The sequence below is a fragment of the Poecilia mexicana genome, unplaced genomic scaffold (genome assembly GCF_051168715.1).
Source record: "Poecilia mexicana isolate PSO_F unplaced genomic scaffold, ASM5116871v1 scaffold_23, whole genome shotgun sequence".
Taxonomy (NCBI): Eukaryota; Metazoa; Chordata; class Actinopteri; order Cyprinodontiformes; family Poeciliidae; genus Poecilia; species Poecilia mexicana.
This window is the reverse complement of record NW_028263392.1, coordinates 10,756,393-10,779,557: the sequence shown is the minus strand read 5'-3', so window position 1 is coordinate 10,779,557 and position 23,165 is coordinate 10,756,393. Positions and strand designations below refer to the sequence as shown.

At 38.8% G+C, this 23,165-nt stretch overlaps 3 protein-coding genes across 4 annotated transcripts in view; 1 reads left to right on the top strand and 2 right to left on the bottom strand.

Moving 5' to 3' along the window:
- Positions 1 to 10,583, top strand: part of tmtc2a (transmembrane O-mannosyltransferase targeting cadherins 2a) — a 51,008-nt gene extending 40,425 nt beyond the window's left edge. Inside the window, exons 10-12 of the mRNA XM_015012893.2 lie at positions 369 to 483; positions 3,623 to 3,686; positions 6,908 to 10,583. Of these exons, the coding sequence (XP_014868379.2) occupies positions 369 to 483; positions 3,623 to 3,686; positions 6,908 to 7,096 (368 nt within the window). The 3' untranslated portion in view covers positions 7,097 to 10,583. The remainder of the gene's footprint in view (positions 1 to 368; positions 484 to 3,622; positions 3,687 to 6,907) is intronic.
- A 203-nt stretch (positions 10,584 to 10,786) lies between these two features.
- Positions 10,787 to 15,124, bottom strand: LOC106933571 (protein mono-ADP-ribosyltransferase PARP11-like). Of its 2 annotated transcripts, XM_088003028.1 has the most exons (8): positions 14,197 to 15,124; positions 14,012 to 14,123; positions 13,850 to 13,919; positions 13,688 to 13,751; positions 13,350 to 13,483; positions 13,098 to 13,249; positions 12,720 to 12,788; positions 10,787 to 11,075 (listed from the first exon to the last, which is right to left on the bottom strand). In XM_088003028.1, the coding sequence occupies exons 1-8, from the start codon at positions 14,290 to 14,292 to the stop codon at positions 11,032 to 11,034; spliced, it is 741 nt and encodes a 246-aa protein (XP_087859154.1). In that variant the 5' UTR covers positions 14,293 to 15,124; the 3' UTR covers positions 10,787 to 11,031. The 2 variants fall into 2 exon arrangements, with proteins under 2 accessions (XP_087859154.1, XP_014868376.1); XM_015012890.2 differs by lacking the exon at positions 10,787 to 11,075 and having other exon boundaries at positions 11,415 to 12,788.
- A 777-nt stretch (positions 15,125 to 15,901) lies between these two features.
- LOC106931847 (protein mono-ADP-ribosyltransferase PARP11-like) lies at positions 15,902 to 23,159 on the bottom strand. Its single transcript, XM_088003367.1, has 7 exons — positions 22,699 to 23,159; positions 22,496 to 22,610; positions 22,350 to 22,419; positions 22,188 to 22,251; positions 18,401 to 18,534; positions 18,133 to 18,292; positions 15,902 to 16,457 (listed from the first exon to the last, which is right to left on the bottom strand). Exons 1-7 carry the CDS (start codon positions 22,792 to 22,794, stop codon positions 16,206 to 16,208), a joined length of 891 nt encoding a protein of 296 aa, XP_087859493.1. The 5' UTR covers positions 22,795 to 23,159; the 3' UTR covers positions 15,902 to 16,205.
- Between the last annotated feature and the right edge of the window lie 6 nt (positions 23,160 to 23,165).

The window sequence follows — 23,165 nt, the reverse complement described above, 5'->3', positions numbered from 1 at the left end:
CTAGGAAAATGTGATGCCTAGCAACTTTTCAGAATATAGCATTTTTAAAAATCATATGTACCTAATGGTTGCAAAAAAAAAAAAAAAAAAAAAGTAGAAAAAGCCTCTTAAAATGCATATTTTGAACAGTACTGCAGCTGAAATGCACTCGACAAACAGACCAAGGCATATCAAGGATTCAGTCTAATTCAATGACAGGTGTTAGGTTTAGGGTAGCATATTGGAAACACAATTATAAGTAAAACCACCATCAAGGAGCCATGGGTTTTACTCATATTCTTTGATTATTTATTCTATATTTTTTTTAAGTCTACCTTCTGTTCTGTTGAATAGAAACAAAAAACAAAAGGTCCTTTGTTTACCTCCAGGTCAGTTCCTGTTGGAGCAGTCTCGTCCTAAAGAAGCAGCGGAGATGGCTGAGAGAGCTGCCGAGCTGGACATGGATGAATTCGATGTGGTCTTCAACGCTGCTCACATGCTCAGGTCGACTGCTTGTAAACAGAAACATTCAGGGGGGGGGGGGGGGGTTAGGAGGGTGGGGGCTTCCCCACCTTCGGTGAATGGCAACATGTTTCCAGAAATGTCTTGGAACTCCATATCCGTCGCCAGCTCCTCTAGCATTTGTGGGTTTTTTCCCCCATTGCTGTGTTTTTACAGAGTCATTTAAAAATAAAAGTCGTACAATAAACATAGGCTGTAAAAGATCTATGCAGCTTCGGTCCGTCTTAATGAGGTTTCACCCCGGGACTTATAAAGAGAGCCGTTGGAGAATTTTCCTTCATAAGTCTGGCAAGCGCATCCGCAGGCAACTTATAAATCCTAAAGAGTGTCAAAAGGGACTTCACACGACCTCCCTCTCCCAGCATCTCCGTAGCAGAATGGAATATTGGAATGATGAGCCTTAATTCTTTTCTGCTCGACATATCTGCTGAAGTCATTACTGCCTGCCGGCATCCCCTCTCGGAGCAGAGGATTTGTAACAAGTCGACATTCTCGGAGGTTGGCTGTGGGTTTGCCGCTGAAAGCACGGGAGTATATCTAGATGACAGATTAGCCCTGCCGTGTTGCGACTCACTGGTTCTTTCAGCCGCGAGGCTTCATGACATCAATCCAGAGTGATTAGGGTTTAATGATGTGACAAACACCTGTTAACGCTAACACGTGTTGTGGAGACGAGCTGCAAGCCTTGGTCGTTAACGAAACTGGAACACCCAACGAAAGCCGATATGTCTTAATAACATATTTGAACTAAAATGAGAAATTCGAGCAACGCGAATGAACAATGAGGGCAGTAGAAACGAGTTTAGATTTTCTCTAAAATGCAATAAAAGTGATATCTCTCCTGAGGGATAAAGAAAAACGCCCCACATCTATCGCTTCTTATAACTGCTAAAATTAAGCGCAGTGGCACACGACTAAAAGATCACTAGTAAGCATTTCAATGAGTTTTGTCTAGTTAAAAACTTTACTTATTTTAGTGGGCTGCCATAGTTTTTGAGACATTATTGTACGATCGAAGGAGCTATCTGAGACCTTCAAAAAGAAGATTGCAGCGTTGTCAGGTTGTTGAAAAACAGTTTAAGTTGAAATCGGTCATTTCTGAAATTAGTCTCCGAAAACCCTAAAACAGCAGAATGTGGCTACAGTGCATGATGTGAAAGTTCATTTCTGTACAGTCAGAAAGAATCTTTTAAGGGAAATGTGCAAGAAGGAAAACTTTTCCTCTCGAAGGAAAACTTGAGTCCAAAGACTGAAATTTTCCCAGAGAGAAGACCAGAGCTTCTAGACTAATGTTCTTTGTAGATTTGTCTAAAACTACCCTTTTTTTTTTTTTAGACCAGTACAGAGGACATGTCTCATAAACCAACATCATGGGAAAAGAAACTCATATCAACTGCAAAGCATGGAGGTGAACGTGTCATTATTTCGGATGGCCACATTTACTTTCGCCTTCCTGAGTCTTTGTGCTCTTTTAAAACGTTGAGAGCTCCAACCCAAGCGAACTCAAGAAGCTGAAGCCATTTTTTGCTTACGTTGGAGCTTTATGGATACAAATTGCATTGCCGGGAAGGATTTTTCTTATTTTTGCTTATTAGTTTTGGTGAAGCGAACTCTTCGTGTAGTCTCTGAATGTTTTTCTACGTGTGGAGCGCATGAACTGCTGCAGACTAATGTATCCGGCTGTGACATGTGAGGGGAGGACTCGCCGACGTTTCAAGGCTTCTTGGCTCCAGTCGCATCTTTACATCCGTGGGATCAGAGTGAATGCTGACCGACTCCAGTGTTATTAGCAAGTGCTGCAACACTTGCTAATAACACTTTGTTTCATCATAATCTGCCTTACTGAAGTCCACGAATGCAATTTTCTAATCACTTTACTGAAGCTAAAACTATTTAACTGCTTCATAACATCAGTTCAATGTTAAGCTCAATATTTAGAGAATTACACATTTTATTTAGCAGTTTCTGTCTATCCATACGTTCATATTCAGATTTTTTTATAGCCTTTGGAAGCTCACTAAATGATTAAGTTTATAAAAGCTGGGTGACTGGCAGGGGATACCCTGTACATGATTTGTATTGATCAGTATTGAACTTATAAATGTTATTCAGATGAATAGATCCTCTCTTTTGTTAATTAACCTACATTTTTAATGATCAACACATTTTCGCCAATCTTTTGCCATTTTTTTGCGGGTGGAGGTGTCCCAATTAGCACGTTCGTGTGTCAATAACATGTTCTCGTGATGCGCTGTATGTAGTGTGTAGTTCGGTGCAGGAAGCAACTTGGCTGAAGATAAGAACCGAGTTATCTATATATAACCTCAATTTGATCAACTTTAGGGCATAAAGAGAGGAGGAAGAGACTCCCGGTGAGGATCCAAGTGCAAACGCCGAAAAGGTTCACAGTGTACCAGAGGAGAAATCTGCTCCGGAAAAGCAGCCTGTGTCATATCTCGGATGTATTCATTCTGTTTCTTAGAATTTATAAAAAATTGATATGGCAACACCGTTCATGTAACTCAGGGTTGTTGGGATGAATGAAGCTAAACACAGGCTGAATTTTGGATAAAAGACTTGAGCTTTTGAGGCTTTAACACAGTTGCAGAGCTACAGAATAATCAAGATGAAAGCATATTCATTTGTCAGAATGACTCAGACCTAAATTCAGCAGTGATCATCTGTAGAGGAGCAAAGAGTGGTGCAAAGGAATCACAGAGTGAAATATGGCAACACAATGATTCAAGGAAAGTATCGTTTTCCTTCCACTTTTCACGTATGCAGCACTTTTGTTGTCGTTGTAAATTCCAATAAAATACATCAAGATTTCCAACCGTAACATGACAAAATGTGCAGATCCTTTAGCTTAATTTAAAAATAAAAGGATTCTTATGTAGATTATAACCAGTATGCATTTTTCTGACTGCTGTTTTGCTTTCAGAATAGCAATAGGAGTCAATTTTGTCCAACTCTGTTTTAGTTGCACACCGTAGAGCAGAAAATAAAAAAAGGTAATACTGTGTGTTGTTTGCGTGACAAGTAATGGATGAATCCTGCAAAATAACACAAGGCCGGGGTTACGGGTATTTTTTTTTTGAAAATCTGTGTTCTTCCTCCTCAGACAGGCCAATCTAAATGAAGCAGCAGAGCGGCAGTATAAACGTGCAGCTAGCCTCAGACCAGATGTAAGTACCCGGGCCTGTTTGCACTTATTATGGAACTGCTGCGCACACGTCTGCTCTGTAAATTCAATTTACAACACCGTGCACTTTTCCCCCCCGCCCGTTCCCTGCCACCCCCCTACTCCCCTCATCTTTCTGACATTGTGGTACTGTTGTTCCAATAAGGCCTGAGCAGAAAATAGAAGCTGCTTATTTCTGCGAGACGTCGTCTGGACGTGCTTCAGCAATCACGACTACAGAACGTGCGAGAGAGAGAGAAACGGGTTTAGCGGTTATTGCCGTCCGACGTCGAAGTAAACACTCGATCAGGTCAAAAAAAAACAGACGGAGGAGCCTTCAGGGGGTGGGGGGGGCCATATCACGTCTCTTCATGTCCGCGCACATGGCTAAGGAAGTTTGGAGATATTACATCCCGTTTCTGACTTGTGTACATCAGTCACTTCAGAGACGGAGGGTGTGTGGAGGTGGAGGTGCGCTGGAGGAGAATTAATTTAAAATCGAGGGGAACAAGGCCTGGAGGGGGGTGGAGGGTTGGGGGGAAAGCTTCTCGCTGTGATTTGTTATGGTCGTCTGGTTTGCGATTATGGGCTCTGTAACTTATGCACCGTTACAGTGAAAAAAAGCTTTGACCTTCATGTCTCCACTGCATTAACCAGTTTTATACAGCTGCGCTCTTTGAAGCCGTCTCTTCAAACCTTCCTTGTCGGTCGTTTCTCTCCAACCATTCCTCTCAGATTAGTATAAGTGCACCAGATGCCCCCTGAATGATATTTTCCATTATTTCAGCCTGTTAAAAATTTAAATGTGTAGTTTTTTTTGTTTTGTTTTATTAAGCAACATAATCTTATGAGTAAATTTAGCCCAGTTTAAGGCTAACACATCTGCATTTTCCCCAAATAAAAATCAAATTCAGATTATTATTTTTGTTCATCTGTTAAAAACAAGTGGTCTGAAACGTATTTGAAAGCAGCCTGAAATCCCTCATGCACACTCTGAGACACGCAGAGGGCTTCTCTCGTCATTTGTCAGGATGTGTGTGTGTGTGTGGGGGGGGGGGGGGGTTGTCTCTGACATTTTTCCCTGCACACATTCTGCCTGGTGAGCGACAGACTCTCAAATATCAGCTTAATCCAATAGGTTTCAGGTCATGAAAGATTCAGAAGTTGCTGTACGTGCAAAGAAAATGTAATGAATATGTAAGTGATTTATATATTCTTTTCCCCCCCACTGGAAAGGTTTATGTGCCCAAAAATATTAAGCATGGTCTGGATACTTGGTTTATGTTTTGATCTTTGGCGACGACAGTATATTCATCAACTGTATTCAGGGTGGGTGATTACATAATATTCCCCCCTCCCCCTCTCCCTCCACTTTGTAACATCAGCATGATGCTACCTCTCCCATTCTGGACAACGGGGACAGCGTGTCCAAGTTTCAGCCTCATAACTGTTGTTTTCAGGTCAAGTTGAACAATTTGGACATAATCCTTTGTGTTCGTCCGTCTATTTTGTGCAATACTCTAGTAACGCTGTGCAAACACAGTCCAGTAGCATGATGATACACTGCAATGTTTGGCATTTTGGTCTTAAAAAGCCTCATCTTGACTCCTTGTGTCATTTGACTATAAAACTTTTGTCCAGAAGATATCGGACTTGTTCAAGTTCTGCGAATGTCAATCAGGCCCACAGGTGTCGATTTTAGACCAGGCGCTTCATTTCTGTTCTGCACTCTTGTGAATCTGTGGAAATGTGAAATTGGCTTCTCTGACCGGCAAAAGCTAAAGCTTCTGGAAAGGCTCTCCAAAAGCCTCAACCCTCCCTTCCTGTTGAAAATGTTCAGAAATGACAGATCTGTGCCAAGCAGCCAAACAATTATAATCAGAACTTCACACCGTTTGGCTTACTGGTTTATTCTTGTAGGGCTCGTTTATGTCGTTTTTGCCTGTAATTTCCATAATGACCTGCAATGGTGGTTGGCAAAGTACTTCACTAAATGGAAACTGCTCTTAAAACATCATGTAATGTCCAGTGAAAAACACTTAAGGACTTAAATTCTGCAAAACAAGAAAATCTGGCTTCTTTGAGGCGCTATTTAAAGGGAACGAGGGAAACACTAACGTCTGTGGAAGTTCTGTATACACGTAATATTTCAATCCCGGCTCTCCTTCTGGACGTCCCACAGGACAGGTTTCTGCTGTTTACAAAGGCGGAGGAATCCACATTTATCTGAATAAGTGGAGTTTGTCTCACCTGTGTAAACAGTTCAATGTGAGGAACATTAAACAGAACAAAGTTCAGAAGAGCTCTCACGCTCAACTCATGCGAATTGAGGAAAAACCAACGGGCCGCTAGCTTGTTTGCGACAGTCGGGCGTGAAAAACAAGGTTTCGAGATCAGTCAGGGGGCGGAAAGTGGAATGTTAACCTGGTGACACGCACTCCTTGAGAAGAGACCAACTGTTGTGCTTGAGAAGGAAAATGCGTGAACTAGTTGCCAAATTTCGACCCATGCATCATGCTGGGAGTGTGTAGGGGCCCGGGAGCAAAGCCAGATCTGTGTAGTAGGAGATTTGCGTGCGTTTGTCAGCTACATTCGTTAAGGACTTTGTAGATTCTCAGTGTTCATTCACTGTTTAAAACCCAAGGGATTTATTCTACAACCTAAAATATATGGTTCTTTGATTAAGTATGGCTCATACATAAATACTGTGCTCTAGCTCATGCAGTGTCTTATAGCCGCCTCTCTGTTTGGTGTATTACTTTGATTTTCAGCCACTCCTGTTACTGTGATGTTTCACTATGGCCAACACTGTACATCTTGAATTATTTTACTCTTAAGTAAATTTCACCACTGCAAACAAAAGCTTGTTTTCTTCAAAACAATAAAAAAAAAAAAAAATCTAAATTTTCTTTTGTGAAATCTCTTAAAGCTGTTGATGTGATCCAAAAAAAAAAATCAACAAAAAAACCCCGCTGCCACATGTAAGGAATCCGTCTCCTACGAAAAGTCTGGCCAGGTTCCTAAAGCGTGTATCTCTGATAAATAGCTGCGTCAAGCGTAGAGTTAAGAAGGTCAAGTTTAAAATAGTTTTTCCAAATAAGGGTGCCAAGTTCGGCAATCCTCAAACGCAACGCCTCACATCACTCATCATTTCTAAGGCACCAACTTTGTCTCTTGTGATGATCCATCCCTCTTTTTCCCCCTCCCCTCCCTCTCCTCCTCCAGTACCCAGCTGCTCTGATGAACCTTGGCGCCATCCTTCACCTGAATGGGAAGCTTCCCGAGGCGGAGGCCAACTACCTACGAGCCCTTCAACTCAAACCCGACGACGCCATTACTCAGTCCAACCTGCGCAAGCTGTGGAACATCATGGAGCGACAGGGGCTCAAGACGAAGCAGAGAGAGGAGCCCTAAACCGAGACGACCTGCTGTCTCGTCTCTTGGCGGCGCTCGAAGCGTGGAGCGGAACGGAAACAAAATACTCAGTCGAGTTCTGGGACGGTCGAAGTAGGTGCGTTTGAGGTTTGACGGCAAACTTCTGCATCACGCCACAGTGTTCGTTTGGTGGCTCAGACTACTAAAACTAAATCTGATGGTTCTTTTACCATAAATGTGACACAGCTCTTGTTAAAAGGAGGAGACAAAACGGAGACATGCACCGAGAAATTGGCTAGGGACGAGCTCCGACCAGTGGTGTCAAAAAAAAAAAAAACCCTCACAAATACTTTCTTTTCTTCAAGCAGTAAACACGTAGGCACTAACAACAGCAAAATTCAGGTTGGAATCTGTTGCTGTGGGAATTAGGGAGGCATCAGAGGAACCTGAAATTTTGCAGGAAACGGTATCAAAGGGAAGAGAGAGACCTCAGCAGATACCAGGTGGACTTGGGTGTAAACATGGACGGCCTCTTTGAAATCTCAGAGTTATGGGAAAAAAAAAAAAAAAAAAAAAAAAAAAAATCTATATTCTCCAGGACAGTGGTTCTCAATCTTTTTCTAGCCTTGACATTTTTAAAACGGTAACACAACAAGACTTGGACTTTCTTAGTTTGTCAGATTTCTTCTTGTAAGTATCAAAATAGAAAGAAAAGACTTTCTTATCCGAGAGGCGGTGAGTGTTTTGGTTGATAAGTGCAGGTTTCGTACATTTGCTATGAAATCCAACATGGCTGCCATGAGTTTAAGCGATCGATAAGCAGTTTACATATAAAAGAAAATGTATTCGCAAAGAACTTTGCTTTCTTTGTCCTTTTAACATGTTTTAGACAAATATAAACTATAATTTGATGCTTCCCAAAAATGTAATCAGTGTTTTAAATCAATCGACAAAAGCTATATGTAGTATATTTAAAGAATGGATCAATTGGGCTGGTTTCTCAGAAGACTAGCATTTGGCTCATGAAGGAGACACGGAGTCTGAAGATTTGCAGTGTGCCAGTGAGTTATATTCACGGTGGAAGACAATGATTATACATACTTACAAATTCAACAAGGCAGACAGACATCTAAAAGGCCATATAAATAAATAAATAAAACAAATATGCACAATACCAAGAAAGAAAAACAAAAATGACAAAACCCAAAATAAATTAATCCCACCGTTGACTAAACCCACACCCTTCAGTCCTTTGACCCCAAGCTGAGGTACACAGATCCCAAGACAAGTTGGCTTTGGGTAAGGTGCTTGATCGGTCCAATATGGAGAATCAGGAGTCAGGATGAAACAAAAAGTATTCTCAGGCTACAAGGAGCCTCCTACCATCCTGGCAGGAGAGCGGAAATCTTCACACATAAGTGTAATCTTTTCACATAAGTGTAATCTTTTCTTATGGCTCTAGGCCTGGACATTTAGCTCGCCATCTTCTGGCCTGTATAATTAAACAGGACCAATAAACATTGAAATCCAATTCAATCATTCTAATGTGTACACAAATCCATATTCAATATATAAAGTTCATTATCAATCCAATCAATATACAATTTAGAAAGGTTAAAACTTCATTATTCAACCCAGTGTGGGTTAGTTCAGTCCCACACAGCCAAGCATAATGCTACTCGCTACGTCAAAACAACACTCACCAGATCCGCCGTTTGTTTTACATATAACTGACATCTCTCCTTGCTGGTCTGGTGGTAGTCGGCTCCTATGATGTCATTATAGATAGACTATTTTTATACAAAATAAAATAAGGCGAAGAACATAAAGAACGACGCTCGACAAACCTGTAACTCTGCTCCCCCCAACGCATCTAGTGTTCAAACTTCCTGCTCAAATTAATATAGCCAGCCGATAGGCTGCAATACTACACGTGACCTTGGAAACTGAGCCGTGATTGGTTGCTTCATAGTTTCGTGAGAGCGACACTATTAACAGGATTATCATGTGATTTAATAAAGAGTTGGAGAAGCCGGAGAAAATTAGTAGATGAAAGCTAGAAATTTACACCCAGGTTACATATACTTCACATTTTGACACAACAAAAACAAATTGGGTAAATATAAAATAAATGCATCATACATTATATATATATATATATTTTTTATCCGGTCTTGTTCTGTAGGACGGGTTCAAAAAATTACAGAAAAGTTTGAGAACCGCTGTTCCAAGAGATAACACATGGAGACCGCGCTTTACAGCTAACAAGGCTAGCTGCACTAATCGTGCTCATACCTAACACAAAACACTAAGGACATCCGAATATTAACTGTGTGATCATATAGTAATTAATTTATATATAGATAATAAACTGACCACTTAGGAATGGAAAGACTAGAAAAAAAATTCATAAGCCATGAGATCAGTAAAGATTTTTGTTAGTAGATCAAAGCTCTACAAAAAAAATTAAGAGAACAACAAAACTGAAACCACAATAAATAAATGAATCACAAACTGCAGCATTTCCATAAATACTGAGTTGACTGTAGCTTTACTGTTGCGTGCAACAGTAGCTTAAATGAGGGGCTTTCTGAAATTGTTTTACCTGAAGCGATTTTGAAATGTGTCGCCATCCAGTGGTGTTTTGTGTCACTATCTGCTTTTACACAAAGGGAAATCTACATGTCCATCATGGAAAGAAACGTATTTAATCATCTAAAGGGAGCATAGCATGAATGTAGCATCTTGCTTCAGGCTTTGTTGTTGTTAGCACAAAGCTAACCAGCGTTTTGTTGGTTGAATTGCATGATGGGTGCCATTCTCATTCCTTTTTTTTTTTAAATGTGATTAGAATTTATTTTAAAAACAAAACAAAACAAAACTATTGGTCCTGAACATATAATGCTGGAAGAGAACAAGGCATAAAAAGAATGCAGCGAGATTTTTTCTTAATACAAAGATTCACACACGCACAAAAAAAAAAAAAAAAACACAATAGAAAGCCAATCCAGTTGAAAAAGTAAAGATTTGTCAAATTTGTAACATTTCAGATAGAAAAACAAAAACGTCTCAGTGGTGCCAAAGCCTGTAATGAGTTCTCACGCCTTTCGGTGCCAAGCAGGATCTGTAAACACTCGTGTTTTGTTTGTTGTGTCAGACGGTGTTTCATACTATGTGATCAAATGAAATTTAATTTATTGATAATGTATTATAAATGCCAACTTTGTGCCATATCATCTCACCCGTTTTCTTTCCTCCAATCAGACTGCAGAAGGCGACATGACAGTCATCTTTATCTTTAGTGTTCTTTGTTGTTTTTTTCCTCTCTGCTCAGGGATATCAGGTTGTGATTCCTGTTACAGAGCTGAAGGTCTGTGACACAGAGAGAGAGAGAGCTTCTTCACGTGTTAGGTGTTCTTTGATGATTGTGGATGTTTATTTAATTATAGAACACGTCTAGCTGAAACCGTCTGTTGTTTTGTAAGAAGTACAATGAAGATTTTTCCATAATAAAAGTAAAACGATTTTTCGAGTGAGAGTGTTTCTTTCTGGAGCTTAGATGGAACAGAAGAGCGGGGGACACAATTGAACAGCTTTTCACGTCTTGATTCACGTCGGAAAACAGTTTGGGAAAAAAATCTCAGTTTGCTATGAAGTACCGCAAAAAGAAATATACAGCAGTATTTTATTCTACAGGTTTATATAAACAGATTAAGCCAATTAAACCTCTAAAGTGTGTATAGAAACACATTGATCCATTGGCTGAACAGCTTCTAAGAAAGTTAAGGAGAGACAAGCTGATGAAAACATGACTGAGATCTTTGAAATCTTAGTCCAGTTTAATTCCCCTACAAACAACAGAGCATAATGACTGACATTCAGTCAGTGACACACACACACACACGCAGATGAGCTAATTAGAGATGGATACGGAGCCATTATCGTCATGTTGATACCATCAAATCCAACAGGCATCAAAGTGTTTGTAGATAAAAAGGCAGCCTTGGAGAACACCAAGCTGTAAATATTTAAGAAGAGATCAAACATCACTCTGTTAATAGCTTGGAAGAAACTCTGAAACAGTTTCAAAGTTTCAAACTTTGTTTTTTTTTTAAGCCCAAAATATTTGGGTATTTAATCAAAATGTAAAAAAAAAAAAAAAAAAAAAAAAAACCCAGGATGGAGTATGAGGTTTTCATTTGCAGATAGAAAGCTCTTACATGAATAGCATAAAATTAATTTAATGTTCTAAATGATTGCATTCTAGCTCGTATATAATGTTAGCAGTAATGAAATGGTTCTGAATTTAACAATATACAAAAAAAAAACAGAATAGCAAGAAACACAAACAAAAAAATGGATTGTGATTTAGTTTTAATTCATGTGGCGTATGATGAGAATAAATAAATAAAGTCTCATACATAGTTTCTGTGATATTTGCTTATAAAAGTGAATGAGATTGTAGGTTTTGGGACATACGTTTATGCACAGCTCCTTCATGATGCAACAGCGCACTCTGCTGGCAGTTTTTATGAAGTCCATCTAATTTGATTTATTTTACGCCTCGTTTTTACATTCAATTCTAAGGTATCAATCAGATACGAATTCACTTCAAACTCTATTTTTGAAATATTTAATCATGTTAGCTAGTAGGGTGGTAACTTTAAGAGTATTTTTATATATTATTTCAGATTGCAATTCCCTTCTCCCCTCAGGGGTTTCAATTACCGTACTACTTCTAATCAAACACACATTTATGCTGAAAAATCTCTCTCTATATATATACGAAGATTGATTTTTACAGAATATCCTTTTATTCTTCAGAGTAATTACTGCTATAAACTAAAGTGGGGAAGTTTAAGCTTTAGTGTTTTCTGCTCTCATTACTTCCTTTGGAGCCTTTATTGTTTTCACCTGTCAGCAATAGAAAAGCAAAAGGTAAGCAGATGGATGATTTTAATTTGCATTAAAAGACTGTACAGCATGTTGGAGCTTAAGATTTTGTTTTGTGGAATTGTCAGAAGCTGTAATATGAAATCTGCAAAATCCTTCTGTGTATGATTTTGGTAGAAGCCAGGATCTACCTAATACTTCAGAAAGCTTAAAATAAATAAATAAATAAAAGATTGATAATAATTCAGGTTAATGACTTATAATATAAACATGCATCTGCATGTTTCTTCCAGACATGCAGTCAAGAAGCAGGAGACCTTAATGGATCAAAAGAGGTTAAAACAGGAATGAAGCATTGATGTGGTTCTGCAACAGTTTTCTTTTGAATCTCTGAATACCTAAATCTTCATTTTGTGATCGTAACATTTTGTAAAATCATAAACTTCTAATGCAAATACAAAAAAAAATAATTATATAATAAATTAGTTATAAAACAAACGGTTTCCACTGTAAACGATTAAATCTGGGCTTCAAATGAAATGTGTGCAGCTTTTCTCCTAAACAGACTAAAGTTCATACTCAATAAGATATTCCGGATATATCTGATTTGGATCAAATATGATGAATATCATGGGATCGTCGAGATCATCCACACAGCTGTCGTGAACATTTTCAAGACTTCCATGATCTGGTTTACAGAAATAAAACTCTCCACGTTTCGATTTCCCAACCATCACCCGAGCAAGAAAGATCACTTTAGTGAGTTTACCGTTTGTCAGAGCTCTAGTGGTGGTACTGTATGAGTTTGCAAAGAATGCATAAGTGGTAAAATATATCCCTGCAGAGAGAAAAAGGGGAAAAAATTATTAGATCACCTTAAAAAGAAGCAAATATTTTGTAATGAATTCTATTCACTTTAGCAACTACATTTAGGTTAGGATATTCCTAATCCTAACCTTAACCAAAGCTTAATTCACACCATACCTCTAAATCTATTGAGTAAAGCAAATAAGTGAGGTTGAGGTCCTCACATTCTGCAAAAGGCCCCACTTCGTTGGTGAAAAGAGTGAAAGTGGTCCTCTATATGTAATATATACAAGTACACACACACACACATACATACAGGTTTCTATATTGATTTCATTACCTTTGCCATAGAGTTTCCCATGCTGACCAGCCAACCGTAAATCAAAGTTATTTGTGCAAATGCTGGCAATATTTTCACTGTCAGTGCCGTGGAAAAGCCGTCTTTCTTGAATGCTGTTGGTACCCTTAAGCCTCATCAGTTGTTTCTTTTTTCTTTAAAAATAAATAAATAAAAAAATGTTGCTTTGTTTGTTTTCAAGCTAGAGGAGGGTAAAAAATATATAGTGCACTTACATCTGAAGACCTTTCTTACCTGCAATACATTTCCCAGAGGTCCAAGTTTTGTATCCTGGTTATTGATACGATGGTCTCATTCAGGAGTCCATTATGTCTCGCATAATGAGCCACATCCTGATACTCTGGGGTGCGTTTATCCAGCGGGATCAGCTGTGCGACATAAAGGATGCAGAGGTGTAAGGCGTGAGCAGAATAGAAGGTTAAAAATGCACAAATATCATTAATGTACCATTCAAATATTAAGTTAGAGAAAAATATCTGCACGTCAAAAAATGTGGTCCTTGGAGCTACACCAAACGAGCCTATGTGTGTTTTACCCTGCAGTGTCACTTGGAAGTTTTCTCAGTTTTTTACCTGGTAAGGAGCTGTGGCATCGAAATGTTCCCAGGTAACAGGTGGAGCACAGAAACAGGAACACCTGTGGAAGGAGCAAAGTCTCAACTACGGCCATGGTTTCACTTTCATTTAGTGTAAAATCAAACTGAAGTGACAGAGTTATGGTAAACTGGACCCCACCTATTCTCAAGATTAAAGTTGCGCTGGATTCTTCTTTGTTTTCCTGTGGTGAGGTCCGTCTGCAACATCACTGCACGGGAAAAAACACACACGCATTTTAGCCAATTTTCACTAGCAGCAAACCAAAACTGAGATTAAATGGGTGTTCACACACACACACACCTGAAAAATCTATTTTGCTCACGTAGCTGCCGGCATCTACAAGCATAAAGGATTGGTCATTCAAATAGAATTTCTCTATATCTTCGCTCCTTACACGATTACTGGGATCATCCTGAAGAACAAAAAGAAGAACATTACCGTATTGATCAAACAACAATTCTTAAAAAAATGAGATAAATGTTTACCTCAAATCTGTGCCACCTCCCACAATCTGCCTGGTAATACCAATGCCACGGAGTGTCGGATGTGTCCATATTTTCTTCTTCATTTAGAGCAAACATTGTGCCTACCTGTCTCTCTGTCACTCATATGACTATTTAATTTGGCTTTTGAAGTTTTTGCCTCCTGAGCTAAACCACTCCCACTTAGGTAGGACGGCTGCTCTACACCCAGTTAACTGTGTCAGAGTTTCCATTCAGTTTGGAAACGTGTGGAATTAAATTTAAGTTTAATCTAGGTCTAGATAAATAGAACCAAAAAAAAAAAAAATGTGAATGTTTACGGGCTCCTGAAGTAAATGACTCCCTTTAATTTAGGTTAGCTTTCACCAAGTGAGGACAAAAAGTTGGGTCTGTCAAAGGCTTCATGTCTGATGAGGTCCATAAAAGAATGTGTAGAATATTCTGTGATGAAAAGTATTTACAAAGAGCAACACACCCACAGGTGGGTGTATGAGCTTTCCATACACCCATGCTAACGCTCACTTGTGACGTAAGGCAACAGCAGTGTTTTGTTTTTTTTTTTTGGAACACAAAAGGCAGCAAAGACATATTTGCATAGAACCATTGGGAAATATGATAATGTATAGCTCTTCAGAGAAAAGTAAATAAACATTTCCGTTCTTTAAGTGTATTAAGAGAACAGTGAAAAATTTTAATCATCACATTAAAAGAAAAACATGAAAATGTCAATGACTTGGCTAGTTAGCTTTAGCCTAGTCATTGGCTAAAACTAAATCTTTAGTTTTGGGCCAATGAAAGTTCAAATTCATTTCATATCGAATAGATGTTGACTCTTGGGTTACATTTCATCACCATGGTTATATTAGAAAATGTGCAAGGGCTTCCTAATCTTTGTTAGGGGAAATCATGAAAATGATGAATAAAAGTGCACTGAGGAACTTGAGGAACCCCCGACACACACATTTACATATTTACCTTTACTATTTACTGTCAGGTTCGACAACCTGTCTAGCAACAGCTGACACACTAGGAAACAATTTCATTAACAGAGCAAAAGCGAATTTGGAATGTGACCTTCCAAAAAGCCAAGAAGAGTAAATAAGAGAGTTTGATACATGAATGGCATCATATTACACACCTAAAGGTAGCCAATTGCCAAAGGTGCACAGGAAAATACAGACAAGTTAAAATTACACGTAGCACAAACCACACAGAAATCACTGGAGCTCTGGATGTGTAAGGTCATTTTCCCTTTTAAATTTGAAGTTTTCAGCAGGGTCTATTTGGGCTCTGGCTCAACCAATCAGCAAACACTGTTCACTTAAATGCTGATTGGTTAACATGTTGATATAGGTGATGTTTTTATCTGTATTATACTTTTTACTGGTAATTCAAACATTATTGAACTGAGTCATAATGTCTTGCTTGGTACAACAGCGCCCTCTGCTGACTGATACTTTTGATAAACCTCATCTAATTTCAACTCCTCTAAAAAATAAAAAAACATACAGGTGAAGGAGGTAAATGAGTAAGGCAAAGCACCAAGATGAAACAGGTCTTCCCTAACTCTTTTGCTAAGTGCTAACCGCAATGGTCTTAAACGTCTGGTTGCATATTTTTGTACAATCTGTTCTGTCTGGATTATAGATTTACTTTTATATACATACAGATGGATAAAACAGGATAAAACAGAAAGACACACACACACTTTGGTTTGGTTCTGAAGTTTATTTGCCGATTGTTTTAAGTCTGAATATCTGTATTGTAATTATAATGCACTGGAAGTCAACAGAAATGTCGTTTAAAACTAATAGTAACAATTTTATACTTGATAAAATAACTATTACATAGTTATTACATGTTAACTATGTAATAAATTAGATTATTGGATATTTTAAATTCTCTGTTGGCTTCAAATGGAATGTTACTCTAAAAAGCTTTCTCAAACAAATTAATTAATTAATTCAACAGATTTTTTGTCGTCCACATAGATTGACTGATGTTGAGTGAGGTTATTGGTACTTTATAAGATATTCCGGGTATACCTGATTGGGATCAAATATAATAAATATTGTGGGATTATTGGCATCATTCACACAACTGTCAAATGCGTTTTCATCGTCTGGCTTAAGTAAATCCTGTTTTCCAAGTTTAAATTTCCCAACCATCACCCGAGCAAGAAATATGCTTTTAGTGTTTCCATCAGGTGTGCTGTTGGTACTGTAGTTGTCTGCATATGCTGCATGGATGGCAAAGTACAGGTGCTGGTCATAAAATTAGAATATTGTGATAAAGTTCATTATTTTCCATAATGTCATGATAAAAATTAAATTGTCATATATTTTAGATTCATTGCACACCAACTGAAATATTTCAGGTCTTTTATTGTTTTAATTTTGATGATTTTGGCAAACAGCTCATGAAAACCCAAAATCCCTGTCTCAAAAAATTAGAATATTATGAAAAGGTTCTCTGAACGAGCAATAAAAATAATCATCTGAATCAACAAAGTAACTCTAAACACCTGAAAAAGATTCCTGAGGCCTTTAAAAACTCCCAGCCTGGTTCATTACTCAAAACCGCAATCATGGGTCAGACTGCTGACCTGACTGCTGTCCAGAAGGCCATCACTGACATCCTCAAGCAAGAGGGTGAGAAACAGAAAGAAATTTCTGAACGAATCGGCTGTTTGCAGAGTGTTATATCAAGGCACCTCAGTGGGAAGTCAGTAGGAAGGAAAAAGTGTGGCAGAAAACGCTACACAACGAGAAGAGGTGACCGGACCCTGAGGAAGATTGTGGAGAAGGGCCGATTCCAGACCAAATTAAATTTTCATCTCCATAAAACTTTTCAGCAGATGGAAGCATGAAGTGCTCCAAAATCTTCTGATAGCTGCTGCATTGATCCTGCCCTTGATAAAACCCAGTGGACCAACACCAGCAGCTGACATGGCACCCAGACCATCACTGACTGTGGGTACTTGACACTGGACTTCTGGCATTTTGGCATTTCCTTCTCCCCAGTCTTCCTCCAGAGTCTGGCACTTTGATTTCCGAATGACATGCAAAGTTTGCTTTCATCCGAAAAAAGTACTTTGGACCACTGAACAACAGTGGTCCAAAGTGCTGCTTCTCTGTAGCCCAGGTCAGGCGCTTCTGCTGCTGTTTCTGGTTCAAAAGTGGCTTGACCTTTGACCTGGGGAATGCGGCACCTGTAGCCCATTTCCTGCACACGCCTGTGCACAGTGGCTCTGGATGTTTCTACTCCAGACTCAGTCCACTGCTTCCCCCAAGGTCTGGAATCGGCCCTTCTCCACAATCTTCCTCAGGGTCCGGTCACCTCTTCTCGTTGTGCAGCGTTTTCTGCCACACTTTTTCCTTCCTACTGACTTCCCACTGAGGTGCCTTGATATAACACTCTGCAAACAGCCGATTCGTTCAGAAATTTCTTTCTGTTTCTCACCCTCTTGCTTGAGGATGTCAGTGATGGCCTTCTGGACAGCAGTCAGGTCAGCAGTCTGACCCATCATTGCGGTTTTGAGTAATGAACCAGGCTGGGAGTTTTTAAAGGCCTCAGGAATTTTTTTCAGGTGTTTAGAGTTACTTTGTTGATTCAGATGATTATTTTTATTGTTCGTTCAGAGAACCTTTTCATAATATTCTAATTTTTTGAGACAGGGATTTTGGGTTTTCATGAGCTGTTTGCCAAAATCATCAAAATTAAAACAATAAAAGACCTGAAATATTTCAGTTGGTGTGCAATGAATCTAAAATATATGACAATTTAATTTTTATCATGACATTATGGAAAATAATGAACTTTATCACAATATTCTAATTTTATGACCAGCACCTGTATATACCTGTAAAGAGACAAAGAACAACGAAATTCAGACAGGTTTTATATTTTAATTTCACAAACACGATTCGAGGCAGTGGCTGTCTTACCGTTACCAAATGTTCTTCCGTTCTTTTTAGGCATCCGTAAGTCAAAGTTATACTTGCAAATGCTGTCCACGTTTTTAGTGTCGGTCCCGTGGAAAAGGCGCCTTTCAGGAATATTTTGGACGCTTTTAATTTTCATAAGCTGTCTCTTTTTCCTGAAGAACGCAGAGTGATAATTGGTTTAAAAAAAAATAAATAAAATAAAATCACAGACGGAAAATGATTAATAATCACAAAGTCTCAATGTAAAAGCCTTTTCTTACCTGCAGTATATTTCCCAGAGTTCCAGATTCTGTATTCTGCTTATTGATACGATGGATTTGGATAGGAGACCATCATGGCTCACGTAATCTGCCACAGTCTTATACTCTGAGGTCAGCTCACTCAGTCGGATCAGCTTAAAAACATGACACACACATACAGTACCTTGAAGAGTTTTTTCCCCCCCTAAATTTGTTCCCCATTTTGTCCTATTCCAACTAAAAACTTTAATTTAGTTTAATGGGGATATGTGTGAAAGACCAAACAAAAGAAAGGAAAAGAGTAAATAGGTAAGTGCGGCATTAATCAGAGGAGCAGCTGAGAAAACCTTTGGTAACCCTGGAGGAGCTGCAGAGATAAACAGCTCAGGTGGGGAATCTGTTGACATGACAACCAATAACATGACAACCAGTTATTGTACTGGATAGATAGATAGATAGATAGATAGATAGATAGATAGATAGATAGATAGATAGATAGATAGATAGATAGATAGATAGATAGATAGATAGATAGATAGATAGATAGATAGATAGATAGATAGATAGATAGATAGATAGATAGATAGATAGATAGATAGATAGATAGATAGATAGATAGATAGATAGATAGATAGATAGATAGATAGATAGATAGATAGATAGATAGATAGATAGATAGATAGATAGATAGATAGATAGATAGATTTTTTTTTTCATTTTGTGTTAGTCTATTGCATAAAATTAGAATAAATAAAATTCCCAGCGGTTAGTGGCTGCTACATACGAAAATGTGGAAAAGTTCAGCAGGAGCACTAAATACTTACTAAGTGAGTCTATGAAGGTGTTCAGCAGAAACAAAAGCATGTTTCCCCCCCCCCTCAGGTACCTACTAAACAGTAAAACACTCATCTTACAATATGTCATAATATACATGAGAGAAAGGTTTTCTAAAAAAATATATATATATATAAAAATGAAGTAACCACATCTCACTTGCTGAACTTCATGTAAAACTCTGTAACCTGCAGTGGCAACTAAAAACAATGGCCTTTTTTTTGGGAATGTCACGACTTGCATAAATATTTTTTGTGGCAAAACAAAATTTTTTTTTTTACATTTCCCAGCTCCATTATGTAGTATCAGATAGAATAAACGTACTATATAACTACACACAAACAAACTTAAGCATATGGTCGAATAATACTTTTAGTACACAATTACATATTTGAATGTTAAATTCATTCATAGAAAAAAATGAAATCAGTTGTTTTAGTTTCCTGTGTAAAATGTATTTAAAGAATAACTTCAGAGAATAATTGTGTGAGATCCCAGCGTGGAGCAAGTAACTCCAATCAGACCAATCAGATTGCTGCAGCACATCAATATAAAATAAATAGAGTTGAATGGCTTCAATAATTAACCATTTAATATATCCAATTCATATTATTATTATTACTTCACTCTTACTTATATTTTATTTTTGATTCCAGTCATATTTTGTTTTTGTTATTTGTTTCAGAAATGGAACAATCATGTAAATATTTTTATCTGAAAAATGTTATTTTTTGAATGTGAGGTAAAACATTCATTCATCGTTCATTTTAACCCTCTTCCCCCTGTGAGTATCCCCCCGAACAGGTGCCCTCACAGAGGGTAACGTTTCGGACGAAACATTACCCGAATCGTTCGCCAGTTGAACATTCGGGGGCGAGCGGGTTAACGCCCCTGCACAGGTCGCCAGCCCTGTCACAGGGGGAACATAGAGACAGACAACCATGCACACACATTCACACCTAGGGAGAATAACGTGCTGCACAGTTGGCGCAGTTGGTAGCGCTGTTGCCTTGCAGCAAGAAGGTTGTGGGTTTGATTCCCGGCCCGGACGCTTCTGCATGGAGTTTGCATGTTCTCCCTGTGCATGCGTGGGTTTCCACCCACAGTCCAAAAACATGATTGTCAGGTTAATTGGGGTCCCTCTAAATTCTCCCTAGGTGTGAATGTGTCTGCATGGTTGTCTGTCTCTATGTTCCCCCTGTGACAGGGCTGGCGACCTGTGCAGGGGCGTTAACCCGCCCGCCCCCGATGCTCAACTGGCGAACGATTCGGGTAATGTTTCGTCCGAAACGTTACCCTCTGTGAGGGCACCTGTTCGGGGGGATACTCACAGGGGGAAGAGGGTTAAAATGAATGTTTTACCTCACATTCAAAAAATAACATTTTTCAGATAAAAATATTTACACGATTGTTCCATTTCTGAAACATGAGTTAGAAAAACAAAATATGACTGTGGAATCAAAAATAAAATATAATAATAATATGAATTGGATATATTAAATGGTTAATTATTCAAGCCATTCAACACTGTATTTATTTTATGTCAATCTGATTGGTCTGATTGGAGTTACTTGCTCCACGCTGGGATCTCACACAATTATTCGCTGAAGTTATTCTTTAAATACATTTAAAGAATACCACCTGGGCATAACACCGGACGCTTTGGAGCGTCTGGTTAGGAATCCCATTCAAAAACCTTGGTAGAAATGGCGCGTTTAATTTCAGTCTCCATTACATACAGAACAGAGAAAACTAAAGAGAATGCAATGCAATATAAAAAAATCCTCGCACGCACAGGGTAAAAGAAGAAAAGTTTAATGGATCGGTTTGGATCAGACAGATCCAACTGCCCGATGAACCAGCGCAGATTTCTCTGCAGACGCGAACCAGGAGGAATTTGTGAAGCTGTGCGTTCAGACCCCAGCAGGTGAAGTGCTGGTAATTTAAGTGGAGTCGTTTAATTTCATTTATTATAAGTTATTGGGGCAATATTCAGTGGTTTTTGTCTCTACCAAGAAAAACCACGGGCTGCGGACCGGTCCAAGTCTTGACCGGTCGGCGGTAATAAAAAAGGTTGGGGACCACTGACGTAGAGGACGTTTATTTGAGTCAGGCAGAGTAAAGAGATTTGCTTCCTCTGGTAAACATCTCCTAGGTTTTCTGTGGTCAACTGTTCTTGTATGTTGCATTTGTAAAATGATTTTGTTTCCATCTACAGTTTAAAGGTTTGTTGGCCAATCAAGAGCACGAAAACGATGGTCGTTGAACATTTTTGTTTTTTGTTGGTATTTTTAGCAGAGTAGGCAAATGTCAAGGCCTGATGGGAAATGAAATCATCATCTCTGTAAAGTTTGTCGTCAGAAGGAAGCATGAAGTTCTTTAAAATGATCTGGTAGATGGTTGAGCTGACTGGACTTCAGTAAACCCCATAGACCGACACCAGGAGCAGACATGGCAACCCAAACCATCCCACTTTAAGCAACATTGATTCGTTGCTTCTCCACTCTTCCTCCAAACTCTGGGACCTTGATTTCCAAAAGAAATTAAAACTTTGGACCAGTCAGCAACAGTCCAGCTGTTTGTCCTCTGTAGCCCAGTTAAGATGTTTCTGACTTTTGTCTCAGCATCGTGAGGAATGTAAAGTTTTAGGATCTGTCTGCACACAGTCGTGGAATTTAATCACAACAACTTATGGTATTACATTATGAATCAGAAACTGAAAACTATTCATGTGACATCAAGTCACAGTTTTTGTTGCTAAATGTCCATAACCACTCAAAAGCTGCCATCTTATTTTGGTTGCCATGTGGACTTACGGTTTTCCAATAAAGCAAAACAACTGAATAAAGGGATGTCATGTTCTTTAAATTCTTTGAAATAAAATTGATTTTATTTTATTTTTTTCTGATTTAGAGATAATGTGCAGGAAAATGCTTTAATGTCAGGAAACCATTTATTTGTCTTTTTTCCTCACCTGGTAAGGAGCTGTAGGATCAAAGTTTTCCCAGAAAACAGGCGGTCCACAGAAACAGGAACAGCTACAGGAAAACACGAGCAAAGACGCAGCTGCAATGGTTTCACTTTCACTTTGCGAGAAATCAAACTGAACTCACGGGAGCCGCTGGCAATGCTTCACCTTTTCTCAATTTTAAATTTGCGTTGGATTCTCCTTTGTTTTCCCGTGGTGAGGTCGGTCTGCAACATCGCTGCATAGAAACACACATTTCAGCCGATTCCAGCTGGAAATAAACCAAAACTGTGAGCGTGAGTGCTCATACACACCTGAAAAATCAATCTTGCTTCGGAAGTTCAACATATTTACATTCATACTGCCTTTTGAGTCTCTCAAATAATATTCCTCCATGTCCTGACTCTTAATGGAGTTGTTGGGATCATCCTGGAGAAAGAAAACAAAGGAGCAAAGTGTCAATGAAAATCACATACACACACACACAAAATTACAAAAATCTAAAGCTAGAGTTTACCTCAACTCTGTGCCACCTCCCACAATCTTCCAGATAATACCAATACCACGGAGTGTCGGATGTGTCCATTTTTTCTTCTTCATTTAGAGCCCACATTGTGCTTACGAACTAAAGCTGAATAAAAAAGTCAACCTGCTCTACCTGTCTATCTCTGTGTCATGACTATTTAATTTGCCCTTTGAGTTTCTGCCTCCTGAACTGAGCCACTCCCACTGAGGTAGGCTGGCTGCTCTGCACTGAAGACTCCCGGTTAATTGCGTGAAATGAAGTTCCTACTCAGTATGGAAAAGTTTAAGCCAGGTCTAGATAAATAGAACAAGAAAACATGTGTATTTCCAGGCATTGTTTCTTATCCCACCATTAAAAACGTCACCCTGTTCTTCCTCTTCCTGGTTTTCTGATGCTTAAATTAACATGCTCAGGGGGTTCTAGACAAAAAATCTGGCTTGCCTAGTTGAATCTATTAA